Source organism: Natator depressus, chromosome 1, assembly GCF_965152275.1.
Source record: "Natator depressus isolate rNatDep1 chromosome 1, rNatDep2.hap1, whole genome shotgun sequence".
Taxonomy (NCBI): Eukaryota; Metazoa; Chordata; order Testudines; family Cheloniidae; genus Natator; species Natator depressus.
In genome coordinates this window covers 184,504,513-184,522,839 of record NC_134234.1, presented here as the reverse complement: position 1 = coordinate 184,522,839, position 18,327 = coordinate 184,504,513, and the positions used below count along the sequence as shown (strand labels likewise).

General features: G+C 44.4%; 1 protein-coding gene across 1 annotated transcript in view; it reads right to left on the bottom strand.

The window, feature by feature from the left end:
* Positions 1-12,602: 12,602 nt before the first annotated feature.
* MPZL1 (myelin protein zero like 1) overlaps positions 12,603-18,327 on the bottom strand; it is a 61,088-nt gene continuing 55,363 nt past the window's right edge. The window contains exon 6 of the mRNA XM_074972255.1: positions 12,603-16,445. Within this exon, the coding sequence (XP_074828356.1) occupies positions 16,344-16,445 (102 nt within the window). The 3' untranslated portion in view covers positions 12,603-16,343. The remainder of the gene's footprint in view (positions 16,446-18,327) is intronic.

Below are 18,327 nucleotides of genomic sequence, written 5' to 3'. Positions count from 1 at the left end.
TGTACCTGGTCTCTCATAAGACTGACTCCAGGCCTGTGAAATCTCTTGTACATGGATATTCAACTTTCAGACTAACAAAGTAATTCCCTAAGGTTGTTGACTCAAATGCTAAGAATTTCCTTAATTTATCAGAATTACATTCTACTCTGTATTATGCAGCGAGCTGGGAAGTGTTCACTTCCCCAGTGAGTGAGAAGACTGGGTGCCAAGGCTGGAATCTCTTTACACAGTGAAACATGGCACATCGTGGCTAAAATGTTGGGACCATTCTAAATGTTTGTAAGGAGGCATTCTCTACAGTGGTGGTTTTCAACCTTTTTTCATTTGTGGACCCCTAAATTTCCAAGAGAGCTACAGCCTCCTTTGGAAATCTTAGACGTAGTCTGCAGACCCCAGGTTGAAAACCATTGCTCTACAGCTCCTGGAATGTAGCAATTCCCTAGTAAGAGTGCTGTCCCAGGATGTTCTCTACCCCACCCCTTCAGTCAAATAGATCTCTTCTACTTGAGAGAGTTGTGTGGGAGGAATTGTCCTCTTGAACTGCAGTGAATAAAAAACCAGTATGAAATCTGAGAAACTTAGGTAACCATCTGGCTGAAAGAGTTCAAATGATGGAGGTGAAATGCTCTAGCCCCTCAAATAGAAGAGAAAATAAGCTAAGCTGAGAATTGCTGCCTTTTAGCAGGCCCAAGCAAAATCATGTGTGGCCTGGACTAGAGTGTATTATAACTAACTTATAAAATGGCTAGTCATTCATGGTTAGCAGTTGATCTTTCTTGCATGTGTCTACTTCCCATAAGTGTGTGTGAACACTGACAGTGTTCCAAATCAATGACTATCTGTGGGGGCTCCTTCTCAGTGAATTTCCAAAGTAAAGGGATATACATTCAGGTAATACAGCTTACTCTGGGGATAGAACTGGGGTGGACAAACATTTTAGCCTGAGGGCCACATCAGGGTTGCAAAACTATGGAGGGCTGGATAGGGAAGGCTGTGCCTCCCCAAACACCCTGGCCACTGCCCCCCTCAGAACCCCTGACCCATCCAACCCCCCCTGACCACCCCCTGCCCTGGGACCCCACCCCTATCCAACCCCCCCCCTCTGTTCCCCATCCCCTGACTGCCCCCCCCCCCGCCCTTGCTCTCTGTCCCCTGACAGGCCCCCCAGGACCCTCTACCCCTTATCCAACCACTCCCCATCCCCTTACCATGCTGGAGCCAGCCATACCGCCATGCTGCCCAGCAGGAGCTCATAGCCTCACTGCCCAGAGCGCTTGTGGCAAGGTGAGCTGAAGCTGCAGTGGAGGGGAGGAAAGGGGAAAGGGGCCAGGGGCAAGCCTCCCCAGCAGGGAGCTCAGGCTGGGCACGATGCTCCCATGGACCGTAGTTTGCCCACATCTAGGATAGAATATGATGACTACTTAGCAGCAACGCTCCACTTTAGGGCAATAGGCCTAATGCAATTACTCAAACTGGAAATTGTTAAGAGTGCTGTGACTAATAGTCACCAGTTTTGTGGTAGTTCAGGACTAGCCTTAAATCATCATCTAAAAAATACTGCAATGGAGAGAACCAATCAGCTATTCTACTGTAGTCTTCAGGAAAGTACTAATGACCTGATACTACTTAGGTTCTGTGGTCTGGCAGTATCCCCTCCTAAAGTCTTAGGACAACACATAACTACTTTCTCCCCCCCCCCCCCCCCATTACCTATATTGGTTCTCAACTCCTATTTGTTTAAAAGCCACTACAGCTGTATGGACAGACTATAGAAAAACCCACAGCTGGCCTATGCCAGCCAGCATGGGCTGTAGCCCTGCTTCATTGCTGTGTAGACTTCTGAGCCTGGGCTCTCCACCCCACAGGGTCCTAGAGCCCAGAATCCAGCCTGAGCCCAGAAATGAAATAGCCCTGGAGCCTGAGCCACCTGTGGGTTTTTCTTAGTTGTGTAGACCTACCCTAAGTGGAGTTGGTCCGAGTGGGGTGGACAGTTACAGTAGATGGTGGTAATAGTTCAGAAAAGGCAGCTCCTACCCTCCTGCAAAGAGCAAACAAATGGAAGCTCCCACATAGCAAGGTCATAACAAGGGGCAGAGACCAGGCCCACCCAACCACTAAATGAGATTTTTGTTTTTGAAGGGGGGGGGCAGCAAAGAGGAGGAGGAGGAGGAGAAGTCCATGTTGCATAGGCAAAGCCTTCTGCTCTCAAAATCTAAGGAACATGTAACCATGTATTAGTAAGGGCAGGAATAGCATGTTTTTGCCATACTCTTAGTATTTGTAAATATGACAAGCATCCCCTTCCTGTTTACTCTTCCAGAGAGGGATAGTCATTGTGCCAGTCAAGACTGAATTTAACAGTTTCTCTAAATGTCAGTTTTGCCTTTAAAGAAAATGTTACAAATATACCCCGTTAGTTCTCTCCTATTGGTTCCAGAATCAAAAGGTGCTTGCCTCCAGGAAGGATTTTTCTAAACTCCAGCTGCTCATGTAGTATATGAAAATCCATTTATGATACGCCTGCATACATCAGCAGGGCTGACGTTCTGCAGTCAGAACTGTATGAGGCGGCTGCTGCTGCACAGGGCAGTGTTGTAGGCAGCTAGATAAAGGGCAATATAATCAGCCACGTGAAGAAATCAACCTCCATCTAGTGAGCAGAGGCTAGCAGGACACCTCGCCTACTTCCTGTGTTATGTGCTGGTGCTGTTGCCGAGCTAGTTGCACCAAAGTCCCCTCTCAGGGCATCCCTACAGCTGATGAGCCAGAAGCTCTCATCTTAGAATCATGAGACTCTCCTAGTCACATGTAGACCAGTTGCAGACCCACTCTGTATCGACTATAATTATCTCAGTAGGCCTGACTTAGATTCAGTAACTGTGACCAGTAGCATATTCAGTGACTATACAGCCTTTTCCAAACAGGCTATTTATTTTTAATAGGAAGGCCAAGAATTTTAAAAAGTCCAGCTGTGGCCTACTTAGATCTTGCCCCCCCACCCCCCCATCCCTGTTAGGCAGGTAAGGCAACTTCTTTAGCCGCCCTCTGCAAAGCCTGCGTCATCAAGCTGTTCAAAGGAATAGGTTCTGATCAACTCTCTCAATGATTTCTCAGTTGAGTGAGAAGGTAGAGGAGGTAATGTTTTTCACTGGACCAACACTGCAATTAATAGTTTAGAGTCCTGTTGAGCCTAGGCTCCCACCCCTGGCCAAATAAATCTTATCTTTGCTGGGTTCTAGCCAAACATAGTAGCTCATTGCTGTTCCTGGTTGTTTTTCCTGACAACTCTTTTTGATTTAACTCTAGTGTCAGACAAAACCTCCCTTACAGGTCAGCCAATCATAGCATATATAGTATTCATGAATACAGCAGCCTCACCTCCTTCACACATTGCACTGCAATTCAACTGTTGACTTAAAGCAGCTTCACCATCCATTCCAGCCCTTTCTGTGCTCCACTGCAGCTGGGGCAGGGATGGTCTACATTTACAGCCTCAGCACAGGGGGTGGGACTTGATGACTTCTTGGGGTCCCTATCAGCCCTACATTTCTGATTTTATGTTCAAACCATTTCAGAAACCTGGTTTAAAAACTCTGTTTCATCATGCTAGCTAGTGAATGTCACACATGAATGGGAAGTGACTCAGAAGGGGTGACAGTACAAACTATGAAGATTTCTTTCACTCCCCCTACTTATTTTGAAACCCCCCAGAATATAAAACCAGATAGTCACAGAGTCCTTCCTGCACACTTTCATTAACAAAAGTTACCATGGCTCCTGCATTTCATTCCCTTCTAGTTTCTCATCCTCCTGTATAATTTTCTTTAACTTCATTCTTCCCATCTCTTCTCATTCTGTATCTTTCTCCCACAATTCTGTTTTCCCTTCAGGTATGCACACATCCCTTCCCATAGCCTTTTCTCCACTTTCCCACTCCACCCTTTAGGCTTGCCTAGATGCTCTAAAACCAGTTGTCCCACAGTTTCAGCCTGAGGGCTAAATATTTTTAAAAAGGCAAAGGGCCACAATCAGTAGTTTATTTCTCTAGGGGCAAGTAGAGTGTGGTAGGCTCCTGTCCTGTGCGCCCTGGGGCTCCTACAACCCAGCAGAGAAGCAGGCAATGGAGCAACCACAGCTATTACTCTCTCCTCCCCCTCCTACACTGCAGATCTCCTACAACAGCAACTGCCATGCTGGAGCCCTGCAAAAGGGAAGAGACAGCAGCTGTTCAGCCTACTAGAACTGCAGAGGAAATGGGGGAGGTTGTGCTCTACACCTGATTCAAATACTTCTTTAAAAAAATAATCAAAGACACAGCTCAGGGAACACATTGTTCATTTGGAATCAAGTATTAAGTTTCTCAAGTCATGGGCCAAAGGCTGGACACTACAGATCTAAACAGATTTTCAGCTGATTATTAAGCTTTATCTACAGCAGTTGACAAATTATAGCCATATATAACTACTGGCACCAGGCAGTGTGTTGAAGCATTGTCCAAGGTACAGTACCAAATACAGCAGCATTCCTACTATAGCTGGGCTAGAAAAGAAGTTTCTAAAAAGGGTTCAAACACATTGATCCCAGCCCACGACAGAGGGGGAGCTTGTTAACCCATCTTAACGTGCACTTGAAAAATCAAAAGGGAATCCTACAAAAAAATGGAAACATGGACAAATTGCGAAGGAGAAGTACAAGAGGACAGCACAAGCACATAGGAACAAAATGAGAAAGGCTAAGGCACAAGATGAGTTACACTTCGCAAGGGACACAAAAGGCAATAAGAGGAGATTCTTTAAATACATTAGAAACAAGAGAAAGACAACAAAGTGAATATCCCCTACTTAGCGGGGAAGGACAGCTAATAACTGATGAACTCAAAAAGGCAGGTGTTTAAACACCTATTTTGCTTCAGTCTTGACTAAAAAGACCAGATACTCAACACAATATTAACAACAAGGTGAAAGGAATGCAAGCCAAAATAGGGAAAGAACATGTTAAACAATATTTAAGTAAGTTAGATGTATTCAAGTCAGCAGGGCTTGATGAATTAATCCTAGGTACTTAAGGAGTTAGCTGAAGCAATCTTGGAACAGTTAGCTATTATTTTCAAGAACTCTTGGAGGACAGGACAGGTCCCAGAGGACTGGAGAAATGCAAACTTTAAAAAGTGGAAACAAAGAGCAGCCAGCAAATTACAGACAAATCAACCTAACTTTGATACCCAGAAAGATACTGGAACAAATTATTAAACAATCAATTTGTAAGCACCTAGAGCAGGGGTGACCAAACTGTGGCTCTTTTATCATTCAAGTACAGCTCATGGAGTCCTCCAGGCCCCCCCAATATCCACCTACCAGACTGAGGGGGAAGCTCAGGACCTCTGCCTTGCAGCAGAGTGGTGTGGTAGGGGCTTCTGCCCAGCGGAGTGGGGGGCTCAGGGCTTCAGCCCTGCAGGGCGCACCTGCCAGGGTTCAGGGCTTCAGCAGGAGCGGGTTGAAACCACAACCCCGGCTCCCGGCAGATGTGCCCTGGCTCTCGAACTTCTGATGATTGTTGTATGTGGCTCAGAGGGCCAGTAAGTTTGGCCACCCCTGACCTAGAGAATAATAGGGGTGTAAGAAATAGCCAGTGTGGATTTGTCAAGAACAAATCATGCCAAACCAACCTAATTTTCTTCTACAGGTTACTGATCTAGTGGCTAGGGGGAAGCAGTAAACATGATGTACCTTGATTTTAGTAAACCATTTGACAGTCCCACATGACATTCTCAAAAGCAAACTAGGGAAACACCGTCTATATGAAAATACTATAAGGTGGGTGCACAACTGGTTGAAAGACTATACTCGGAGTAGTTTGCTATCAAACTGGAGGGGCATATCTTGTGCAGTACTACAGATGTCAGTCCTGGGTCTGGTACTATTCAATATTTTCATTAATGACTTGGATAATGGAGTAGAGAGTATGCTTATAAAACTTTCAGATGACACCAAGCTGGGAGAGATTTCAAGCATTTTGGAGGACAGGATTAGAATTCAAAATGACCTTGACAAATTGGAGAATTGATCTGAATTCAACAAGATAAAATTCAATAACGACAAGTGCAAAGTACTTCACTTAAAAAGGAAAAATCAAATGCACAACTACAAAATTATTATCCATCATACACTAGGGGATAGTACTGCTGAAAAGGATATATTGGTTATAACAGATTACAAATTGAATACGAATCAACAATGTGATGCAGCTGCAAAAAAGCATTCTGAGGGGTATTAACAGTAGTGTTGTATGTGAGAGACAGAAGGTAGCTGTCTGCTCTACTCAGCACTGATGGGACCTCAGCTGGAATACTGTGTCCAATTCTGGATGCTGTACTTTAAGAAAGATGTAGAGACAAATTAGAGAGACCTGACCTATGAGGAAAGGTTAAAAAAAGCAGTCTTGAGGGGAAAAGGGGCTAAGGGGGGACCTGATAACCTTCAAATATGTTAAGGGCTGTTACAAAGAGGATGCTTATCATACAGCATTTTTAGCTTTAATAGATCAGTGAGATGCTGCAGTAGGTTCTTCCCATCCCCTTTGTCTTCTAGTTACAAAGAGGATGGTCATCAATTATTCTCCAGGTCTACTGAAGATAGGATAAGTTCTAACAGGCTTAATCTGCAGTAAAGGAGATTTAGATTACATATTAGGAAAAACTTCAGTACAGACATTAAGTATTCTCAAATATTCAAAAGATTCCTACAGTTTTCAGCCAATTTTAGGGAGGAAGGTGGGAGAAGTATTTGCCTTTACTTTTTGAGCCTTTAGAAGTTTATATCGCCAGGTTTTCCTCCACAACTACAGGGGCTACAAATATATTTTAAAGTGAGATACAGGACCCTGGGAGTTGGGGCTTTAAGGAAAAAAGTCAGTATCAAGTAATATGATCACATCCCTTGAGTTGGCAATACGGCATTTTTAGCTTTAGTAGATCAGCAAGATGCTGCGGGAGGTTCTTCCCACCCCTTGTGTTATAGTTCTGCTAAAATTAAGGAAGGGCAAACATATGATTAGCCCTAACACAACTGAAGAGCCCCAGTAGGTTGCAGGCTACCGTGTTTAAGCGGTGTTCGCTGACCATATTGTGACCTAGGTTAAAACATGGACACCGATAATAGCTTCAAATGTGTTAGCCTGCCTCTAATGGCATGTCTACACTTGAGCTGGAGGTGTAATTTCCAGCTTGGGTAGATGTACCCATGCTAACCAATCAAGCTAGTGCACTAAAATGGTGGAAGGATGAACTAGTCACCTCCAGTAGGTACCTAAGGTCTCTGAGAGGATCATATTTGGGGCAGTTAGCCCGGCCCACTGCTCAGACCACTGCAGCTACACTTCTATGTCTAGTACACTAGCTCAATCAGAGCTGGCATGGATATGTCTACCCAAGTTGGAAATTACACCTCCAACATAACAATTTAAAGGACTTCAGGTGTTAAGCTAACAATTGAAACACTCCCTTTTTGCCCATCAAGACAAGGCTCTGATCACTTTCCACCTCCGATTATTGCTGAACCATCCTTCCCACAGACATTTCACTGACATTCAACTATATCTCTGGAGAGACACTTTTTACTTTCAAAATGAACTAGATTTGCTCCAGCTGTCTACTGTTTCCAGTTACAAGCTGAAGTGTGACCATCATTGCACTGTGTTTTCAGGAAAAGAATGGGAATGGTTCCAGCAAACTAAACCGTTTGCCAAATGTAGTGCCTCCCTCTTGGTTACGGTTGTGAGGTGTCCTTTAGGAGTGTGGGGGAATGAGAAGATCCTTTAGTCCCACCTCTGAATACTTCTAGTACAGAATTTAGAAACAGACTAAGGTAGGATGGGGGATGTTTGTTGGAGCCTCTTAAAAATATTAGCAGCACGTCACTAGAAAGTGATTATTCAACACTTTGGCCTTCTATAACACCTTCCATTTCAAGATCTCAAAGCTTTCAAGTAAGCCCCTAACATGTCTGAAGTACAGTGATCACCCTTAAGAAGCCAGCATTTGCAAGTTTCTGGTATCTGAGATGCCAGCCATTCCCTGACGATGGGATAGAAAACAGCAGCTGTTAAAAAACTTACAAAAAATTGACAAACGATCAAACTGTGATAATACAAAGTGCCCAAGACAAGATAATCTCAGCCACAAGAAATTTTGTCAGAAAAGACATGATTCACTAGGAAATCCAGAGGGGTTTTTAAAATATCCCTTTCCTCCCATATAGTGGCATGGCAAAGGCATCTACCATGGGTTAGTGGCTACATGCTTTGAGTAGTTGAACTGAAGTACAGAGGCTATGTGGCCTTGAGCAAGTGACTTGATGACAGCCAAAACAGAACCCTGATCTCCTGACTCAGTCTCCTCCTTTAACCACATCCCTTCCTCAATATACACAGCGCCTTTCATCCCAAGTACTTTACAAACTATACGTACATGGCAATCCCCATCCCTGAAATATAGCCAGCACAGGTAAGGTGGGAGGATACACAGCCTACTCTCAATGGCTAAGGAAAGTGGACAAACCCCTACTCTTAATGAGGGCCACGGAACTTTAAGCAGAAACCTAAAAAATTCTAGGTCCTGGTTATGCCCATCCACAGTGAATTAGATGGAAGGCTTTTGATCATGGCCTCATGTAACAGGTGATCAGCAGTCAATGGCTCACTCCTCAGGGCATAGTTTCAAAAGGTTTTGCATAACCAGAGGAAAGGAATTAGTATTCACCTAGATATTCCCTAGGAAAAAGCACTTAACACTTTGTTACCACCATGGCATAAATCATTCATTTAATACAATGGACCTCAAAAGACATTTCATTCAATAAGGTCTCCCAAGGATATGGCAGGAAGTTGCCATCTCTGTCACAAATATCTCTGGTCAGATCTTTAAGCAGACCAATAGATCTGTTTTGCCAAGTGCAACAATTACTGTTTGTTCAGTGGCAGGTTAGGGAAAGCATTTTCTCTTCCAACAGGAGGCCTTTGTCTAACAGGATTGGTCTAGATACTTTTCAAGACTGATGAAAACAGCATTCTGCAAAGGCAGCTTCACAGTGCAGTGGTTAGTGACACAGGGAACTGGAAGAGCCCTCCCCTGGGTTCTTATTCTCAACTCTGCTACTGACTTGCTGAGTAGCCTTGGACAAGCCTCTTTACCCTTTCCTGCAGCTCCACAGGTCGATAAGGGAAATAACCTCACTTACCTGCCTCACAGGGGAATTGTGCAGCTTACGTGCCAAGATCCCCCGGTGAAAGGTTCTCCAGCCATGCAGTATTTGGATATTGGTGGCTTGTGTCAGATGAGTGGAAAATGTCATCTTTGTGTTGTCTCTAAGGTGCAAGGGAGGAGGCTTGTGTATTCCAGTCTCCCTCCCCTATCCCATCCCCAACCAGATATGACTTGTGCAACAGACCACAACAGACCAGTAATGGAAAAAAGTGTATTAAAATAGTCAAAAGATTACAATAGAAAACATTAAAATCAGTCAAGAAAAATTACAGTATGATTTTAGTATCCAAATCAAAAGAATCTGTCCAAGCAGAGCACAAAGCACAGTTGCTATCCCCGGCTCTCTATACCTTTAACTTTATAGAGTGAGGCCACGCAGTATACACCTGGCTCCCTCCCACAATAATTATACACCCATTTTATAGGTGTTTGTCCTACTTCCTCCACCCCCAAAACCAGGCAGGATCCTGGTGCGCTATCCTCTTAGTGAGGAGTGGGCTTTACTCCCCCGTTTAGGAAGATACAGGAAGAATCATAGAATCATAGAATATCAGGGTTGGAAGGGACCTCAGGAGGTCATCTAGTCCAACCCCCTGCTCAAAGCAGGACCAATCCCCAATCAAATCATCCCAGCCAAGGCTTTGTCAAGCCTGACCTTAAAAACTTCCAAGGAAGGAGATTCTACCACCTCCCTAGGTAACGCATTCCAGTGTTTCACCACCCTCCTAGTGAAAAAGTTTTTCCTAATATCCAACCTAAATCTCCCCCACTGCAACTTGAGACCATTACTCCTTGTCCTGTCCTCTTCTACCACTGAGAATAGTCTAGAACCATCCTCTCTGGAACCGCCTCTCAGGTAGTTGAAAGCAGCTATCAAATCCCCCCTCATTCTTCTCTTCTGCAGACTAAACAATCCCAGTTCCCTCAGCCTCTCCTCATAAGTCATGTGTTCCAGACCCCTAATCATTTTTGTTGCCCTTCGCTGGACTCTCTCCAATTTACCCACATCCTTCTTGTAGTGTGGGGCCCAAAACTGGACACAGTACTCCAGATGAGGCCTCACCAATGTCGAATAGAGGGGAACGATCACGTCCCTCGATCTGCTCACTATGCCCCTACTTATACATCCCAAAATGCCATTGGCCTTCCTGGCAACAAGGGCACACTGCTGACTCATATCCAGCTTCTCGTCCACTGTAACCCCCAGGTCCTTTTCCGCAGAACTGCTGCCTAGCCTTTCGGTCCCTAGTCTGTAGCTGTGCATTGGGAAGAAGATATGCAGGAATAAGAACCAAAAGCTCCTGGTTCCCTGTCAAAGTCTCTCTAATACTCCATGTTGTGGCTGCTTTGGGGAGGGGCGGGAGACCAGACTGCACAGCATATTCACCCCAGAAGGCAGGAAACTTTATTCAACTTAAATTCCAGTTTTAGAAAGTGCAGAAATACCTTAAAAATAAAAGGGATTGCTTGTGTTTGAGGAGAAGGAGGAGGGAGGCCTTTAAAAAACAGAAAAACAAACCAAAAACAAAAAAACAACCCACACAATGGAATAAAGTCTGAGCAGAGTAGTTTATGATTTAGGGATCTCCATCACTTAGTCCTGCCTCAGACCGGGGGCTGGACTTGATGACTACTTGAGGTCCCTTCCAGCCCAGCATTTCTATGATTCGATGCATTCTGGTGGCCTTTATCATACAATGTGCCAAGACCTAGATGCTGGTATGATGGGAAAATGACTGCAACCTCAGCCATGTCAGATACTTCCCCAGATCTTTGACCACAGATTCATTTTCAAGAGGGAAAAATACTCCTCGAACACCCCGCCCCCCAATACACATAAGAGAAAAATCCTGGTTTTAAAGGTCCTAGACAGATACGAGAATAATGTAAACGCCAAGCAAGGTTTAAAACAGGTTCCAGGGCATTTATGTTCGAGATCATATGGTTCTTCACCCCACCACCTCAACAGTCCGCTCTCTAGGGAAATGAAGCCTTTAAGTTTCATGTACACACACACACACACATTTACACAAACAACTCTGGAATATTAAAAGACAAATAAAAAACCTAATTCCAGTTTCTCTAATCATAAACTGAAATGCCAATAGAACTCTGCAAAACACAGAGCACTCCAGGTATAGACTGGGCCTTACGCACCAACAGGGATCACTGTTACTGTGGGAAGGCTCTCAACGTAACAGCTCCTCCAAACACAACCTAAAATACCCTTGTCCTACCCCCTCAACCCTGGGTTATCTGCCCCGGAGAACTGCAGTCAAACACTGACCTACGCATGGAAAGGGGTGGTGGAGATAAGATGTGGAGAAGAATACAGCTGCCAATTCATTCACTAGACACTCGAGTTAGCAAGTAGCAACACCAGCCCTCCGGATGCTGCACCTATATGCTCATTTGGGGGCAGTCAACTAAGGGTTAAAAGGCCTGAGATGTTGAAATAGAATTTTGCTGCTTTGCCAGCTTTTCAGTTCTAGCGAGGAGGAGCAGCAGCATGTTTTCTGAGGGGAAAGACAAGCAAAACAGAAGTGACAGCATCCAAGCCTTGCTCTCAAAAAGGTGCCAGTTCCTGTAGCAGACAGAGCCGAGGCGGCAATCCCAAAGGGTATGTGTCTTTGTCTGCAGTGAGTACAAGGTCAGTTATAGTCGGGAGAAAGAGTTCTCCTGACAAGTAGAAAATTGTATGTGGTACCGACTCTAGTTTCTGTGCTGTGACGTATTATGCCCTGAGCGGTAAAGACAAAATTTATAAAGAATTGGCCGTCCTGGATACAATGTAATTCCCATGGAACTCACCTCAGCTCGTTATTTAAGAGTTGCCTCCATTATAACAGCCCTTGGGACAACACAGCTGTCTTAGGCTTGGTCTACATGTAGGGCATGTCTACAGTATGGGTGCTATAGCAGCACAGCTCCAGTGCCTTAGTGTAGATGCTTCCTACATCAACAGAAGACAAACTGCACCTACGGCGGGAATTAGGTTGGCTTAACTACAGCATTCAGGGCGATTAATTTTTCACACCTCTGGTCAATGCAGTTAGGTCAATCTAAATCTGAAGTGCAGACCAGGACTTAAAAGTTGGGTCGACCCAGCTATGTCAGTCAGGGATGCGAAAAAAAACACACCCCATCCAACAAAGCTAAGCTGACCTAACCCCCACCGTAGAGACAGCTACATTGACAAATCAATGCTTTCATCGTTGGGGGAGGTGGTGTTTCTACTCCAGCAGAAAAACCCCTTCTATCATCGTAGGCTGTGCTTCCACTACAAGGTCATGCTGACATAGCTCTGCGGTTGTAGCTCTGCTGGTACAGTCTCCATAGTGTAGACAAACCCTGAGTAACTGACTGCCGTACAGAAAGGGGCGGTGGGGAGAAGAATGCAGCCAATTCATTCAGTTTTACAGCTTTCAAAATGGGCTAATAGGATCAGACCATAACCTGGATTTTCACTATAGCTTCATTCAAGGTATGTCTACATTTTAATCACTACAGTGGCACAGCTGCATCTGCACTGCTGTAGCACTTCAGTATAAACACTAGGTTCTCCCATCAGCATAGGTCATTCACCTCCCTAAGAAGTGGTAGCTAGGTCAATGGAAGAATTCTGTCTACACCGAGGAGGGTTAGGTCAGCATAGCTACATCTCACAGGGGGGTGGATTTTTCACACCCCTGAGAGATGTAGCTATGCCAAGGTAAATTCCCAGTGTAGAGCAGCCCCCAGTTTATATTTCTTTACATGGGAAGGGAAGGGACAGGGAGGTTTTGAGCTGTAACACTTCTACACCAGCTTGGCAGAATTCTATTTTGTATTCTTTATCATTTTGATGGACAATATCCATTCTTATTTTTAAGCATCTTTTTCAATTTTTATCAATTTAAATTTTCAAAGTTGCGCACAATTATGGGTTTTAAGCATTTTTTCAGTTTAAACTTTCACAGTTGTGGGAAATTGAGGGATGAGACAATTATTTAATGACAGCAGATGTTGAGATTTAAAAGGTTAAAGCATTATAACCATAGCACACAAACTGTCAACATCATATGTCAAAATATACAAAGTATATAGCCTTAAATCAAACCAATAAGTTCTCAAGCAGCATTTTTCTTACTTTGCCTACCTCTAAATTTCAATTATCGATAGAAATATTTGTGTGTCAGTTTGTGCATGTACAGTGAAATCAACGTTTTGACATTTACCAATAAAAATCTAATCCTTCCAAGCCTAGTCACAAAGTATTAACTGCTAGCCTCATCCCCATTTCAGTTTTTACATCTGTTTTACCCTGAAAGGGATTCTGCTTATCCCTGAGCTGTGCTACAAGCCTGCCTTCTCCTACTTAGCACTAGGCATTCACCAGAAGTAGTCCTACACAGCACAAACCTCAGCAGGGCCAGAGATGGACAAGGGCAGCAAACCTGGAGGAATTTTAAAAGCCCTTTAAATTTTGCATTTCCTTTTAACTGACAAAGACCTGGGTTAGTGGCAGGGAATCAAGAGGAAACTGCATGCTCCATTGGCTAAAATTATAGGGTTAAAACTGATCAGGTCTCTGGTTTGATCTCATTAGCCACAAGGCAATCATGAATTCCTCTGAACTGAGTGAAACTTGAAGACAACTCACTCAGGACATGACTACGCTTGCAGATGTAGAGCACTGGGAGTTAAACCAGCCTTCAGAGACCGCAGCAGGGAAAATGCTGCCATGTGTTCACACTGTCAGATTCAAGCACAGTGGCGTGGCCACATTAGCAGCTCTTACAACGCCACAAAGAGCAGTGCATTGTGGTAGCTATCCCAGCATGCAAGTGGCTGCAACGTGCTTTTCAAATGGGGGGAGAGGGAGTGGAGTGTGACAGGAAGTGTGTTGTGTGTATGTGGGGGGAGAGTGGGTTTTGGGGGGGCTGAGAGCATGTCAGCATGCTGTCTTGTAAGTTCAGACAGCGGCAGACCCCCTTTCCCCACAACTGCAGCATTGCACAGTAATGATCTGCTTTGTTCCGGACCAGATAAGCATGCCGGCTGTCAGAAACAGAGCTTTGAAAGGGGATATCCACATGCCTGCAGCCGATTCCAAAACAATGAGAAGAGTGGCCACTTGACTTCAGAGGATGATGGGACATTTCCAGAGGCCAATCACAGCACAGTAATGCAACAGCTCGTTCACACTGACACCCAGGCATTTCAGCCAGGACGCAGCAAGCTTTCCGCTTCTTGTGGAGGTGGATTACCAGAAGCGCTCCAGCTGCAGAGTCCAGGCGTTCTACATGCCTTGCCAGTGTGGACGCGTCAGGAGTTAGAGCGCCCAGGGCTGCTTTAATGTGCTCTAACTTGCAAGTGTAGCCAAGCCCTCAGTCAGAATCAATCCACTTCCATTAACACAGGTTACTGTTCCTGATAAACAAGCTTCAAAGTTAAGACAAGTCAAGGGAGAGTAAGTTCTTAATAGTTTCAGTCCCATATTGCATCAAGTCTTTCTGGCTACAGCTTTAAGACAGCCACATCATAGAAGCTGTCTATTCCAGCCATGGAATGTTGGTTATGTTCCCATAAATCCAAAAGCTCAACGTCCTTACTCAGGCTCAGACAAGATCTCAGGTCATGATGCCTGCAATTCACTACACACAAGAGGCAGCTTGTTTCCTTCCAGAAGGACTCAACAAACCTTTGGAAATATAAGCAAGGGAAGAACAAAGAGGATCTAAAACCTTGAAATGAATCTCTCCAGTGTGGGTCCAGCTCACATGCCTTCAACTAGACTAAACAGGTCACAGGGGAGATTCCCAAAGAAGCAAGCTAGCCACAATGTCAGTGATATAGGTGGGGCAGCATGCTTCCTGCATTATTCAATTTTTCCTGTTTTAGCAGATCACAGGAGACGGGACTTCAGTAAGAGTCAGTGACAGTGGAACCAAGGATGGCCCTGTCCTCTTATAGCAGCAGGCTTGTGATGGTCCCATTCATCACGGTTCTCCCCCTTACTCTAAACTAGCTTCAGGGAAAGACAGTATAGGCAGATTATTGCAAGTAAAGTTTTATCACTTTTCCTTTTCCACAAAGTGCAATGTCATCTCTCTCCAGAAGAGCCCCTGCTTCCTGCTACAAGTGGACAAACGACCCAGCAGGTTTCACTGGAAGCAGGTTGTCCCAGGGAAGGGCACATCAGGATTTAACTGAAGCAAGTTACCCAGATATGAAGCTTCCTAGATGCCCCCTCTGCTTACTTATGAAAAGTTGGGTTTTATTATCACTGCACAAACCCCACTGGGCCAACACAGTCCCTGTGTTCTAAGGGACTGGCTTTAAGCTCTAACAATACATGGGCTCAATACAGGAGTAACTATATGAAATTCTATGGCCTGTGATATACAGGAGGTCAGACTAGATGAGCTAATAATGGTCCCTTCTGGCCATAAAATCTATTAATCTATGAGCAATGTCACCGTTATAGAAATGTAAAGTTCTCACATATTTAAAGGGGTGAAGGGTAGACATTTTAAATGGCTAAATTTACCAGACCCTTTATAGCTTAGCTCTTCCTTCTCCCATGCAGATGGGGAGGGTTTTTCTGAGCAAAGAGGTCTAATTGTATAAGTAAGATGAGGTGGCAGTCAATTTGTATAGATTGGAGAAGAGGAAATATCCTACAGAAACTACCTTCCTCATATCCATCCCTTCAAAAAAGGAAAACCCTGTTGAAAAACAATCAGGTAAATCTAGAATCCCCTAGCACCTTCCAGTTTCTCCATTAATGATTGAGACAAAAAATACTTAAAAATTGCCATGTTATGAATTTTCACTTTTTCTCCCCTTATCCTAGATACAAAAAAAGAATATTGGCCATTTATAAGCAGAATTCTTACTGCATCTCAACATGCAACACTGGTCTCACTTCTGTACGATTAAATAGACTATTTACACACAACACATATATATATCTCTCTGTATTCACATGCATTGGTCCTAACCTAGGCATCAAAGGCCACATGTGAGTTCTCTGGGTCACATTTGATTCAAGCCATTCCAGTTTGAATTTTTGTTTTGCTTTGGATATGGTGGGATCTCCTCAGTTCTTCCGAATGTCAGCATAAACCACGGATTCTGACTTGTTAATCTTGTCGCTGTGTCGCCCGCCGGAGTGATCTAATTGCGCATAAATGACTGGGCCCTGAGGACAGAGAGACAAAACACAGAATCAGTGCTTTTAAGAAAGGGCTGCACTTCCCTCTCCCTGCTGCAGGGTCTCCTGTGAGAATACAGAGACAGCAAATGCACAGTCTCTGATAGCTAGTGAAATCCCAAAGCAAGTGGACTGAGCCTTCACCTATACAAGAAATCTGGTGTGTCACCTTACTTGCAACCCCAGTGTACCATGCAGCATAGGGGCTCATTTTAACTGGATTGGCCGGCGTGTGAAGAATGCAAGGAAGGATCCACAGTTCTGAAATGTAACAGAGTTTCCTCAACAGACACAGAAAACTATGATGAAGATATGTAGCTCAGTCAGATGCAAGCTAGGGTTTAATTTTTTAAGCATCATACTGTGCTACAGATTGCCATTAAGTGATAGAGTTCACTTTATGCACTATAACTGCAGACCTTCAAATCCTCAGTACAACTTCCCTTTTGGAACACTGGAAGATCAGTTCCGCAAGTAGAGTGAATGAGCTCTAGCCTGCAGCCACAGTGTGATATGATGTAGTCACTATTCACCAGCTAAGTAAGCAACTGGATCAATCCTATGATAAAGTGACAAGGACCACTTAAATGCTGCAGCTAGTGACGACTCAGTAGTTGGGGCACCTCCCTCAGTACTGACCCAGTGCCTTAGCTTGGTTTTAAAACAGAAGATCTGACCATGGGGATCATCAAAGCTCCCCTGGCCCTTGAGTAGCAATATCAGGCCTTGTGCAGGTCCTCAAATTGTGTTCTGGCCAAAACATCTCATTTCATTCTCTTGCGGTTTTAAACAGATTTAGAATTCTCCGTGACCTAACCTGTTCTGCTAAACTACTATCGTGTTCAGATAGCTGCACTTCAGTGATCAATGAGGGAATCCTCATACGTAGTTTGTGGTTCACGCCAAAGAACTTGACAGACACTGCCAAACAATTTTGTTTCAGTGCCCCAGAGAGCAGCAATGCACATGAAGCTTCAGAACAGAGGTACTGAATGCTCTGCTGAAACCCATAGGTTCACCACGAACACCTGTGCTTCCTGAAACACAACCTGCAGGAATGTGAAGTGCAGAATGGGATGGGGTTGGGACTGGAGTGCTCCATATCCCAAAAGCAGGTATCTGAGAAGCAGGCGAAAGGGTGGGAAATTGATTTCAGCAAAACTACTTCTCTACAGTGCTAGGATATTGCACTTTCTGAGTGAGTTAGATACAAGCAGGGGCGTCATTTCAGAAAATTTAAAGGGGAAGGGAGGGGAGTTGAATCAGCATAAAAACTTTATATGTGATTATATTATAGCCTACAAAGTTGGGGGAGGGGGCAAAAAGTGGAGCAGAGACACATTTGGAAAGCCTGGGGGAGCAAGCAAAGGTATGGGGATGAAACTGCCTCCCTTACCAGATAGCAAATGAGGTCCCTGGATACAAGGCTGAGGATGGTACAGTCACCTGAGAAGTGGTCTCAGCACAACAGAGTTTGCACTATCAGAGTGCACCTACGCTACAGAGGCTATACCAGCAGAGCTACGTCACCACAGCTACATAGGTATAACCCTGAAGCGTAGACAAAGCCTAAACCAACTGAAGAGGTTTCTCTGTGTAGGAACACCACCTCCTTCAATAATGGTGACTTTGTCGACAGAAGCAACAATAGTTGCATCTATACCACAGGCAGGTCAACATAGCTATGTCGGTCAGGGGGTGGATTTTTCACACCTCGACTGACTTAGCTACGTCAACCTCACTTTTAAGCACAGACCAGGCCTCAGTCACATTTCCAGTCCTAATGAGAACTAAGAGGAAGTGACTGACTTTGCCCCACTGGGAAAAAAATTTATGTCACTAAGGCTATGTCTACACTTGCCATTTAAAG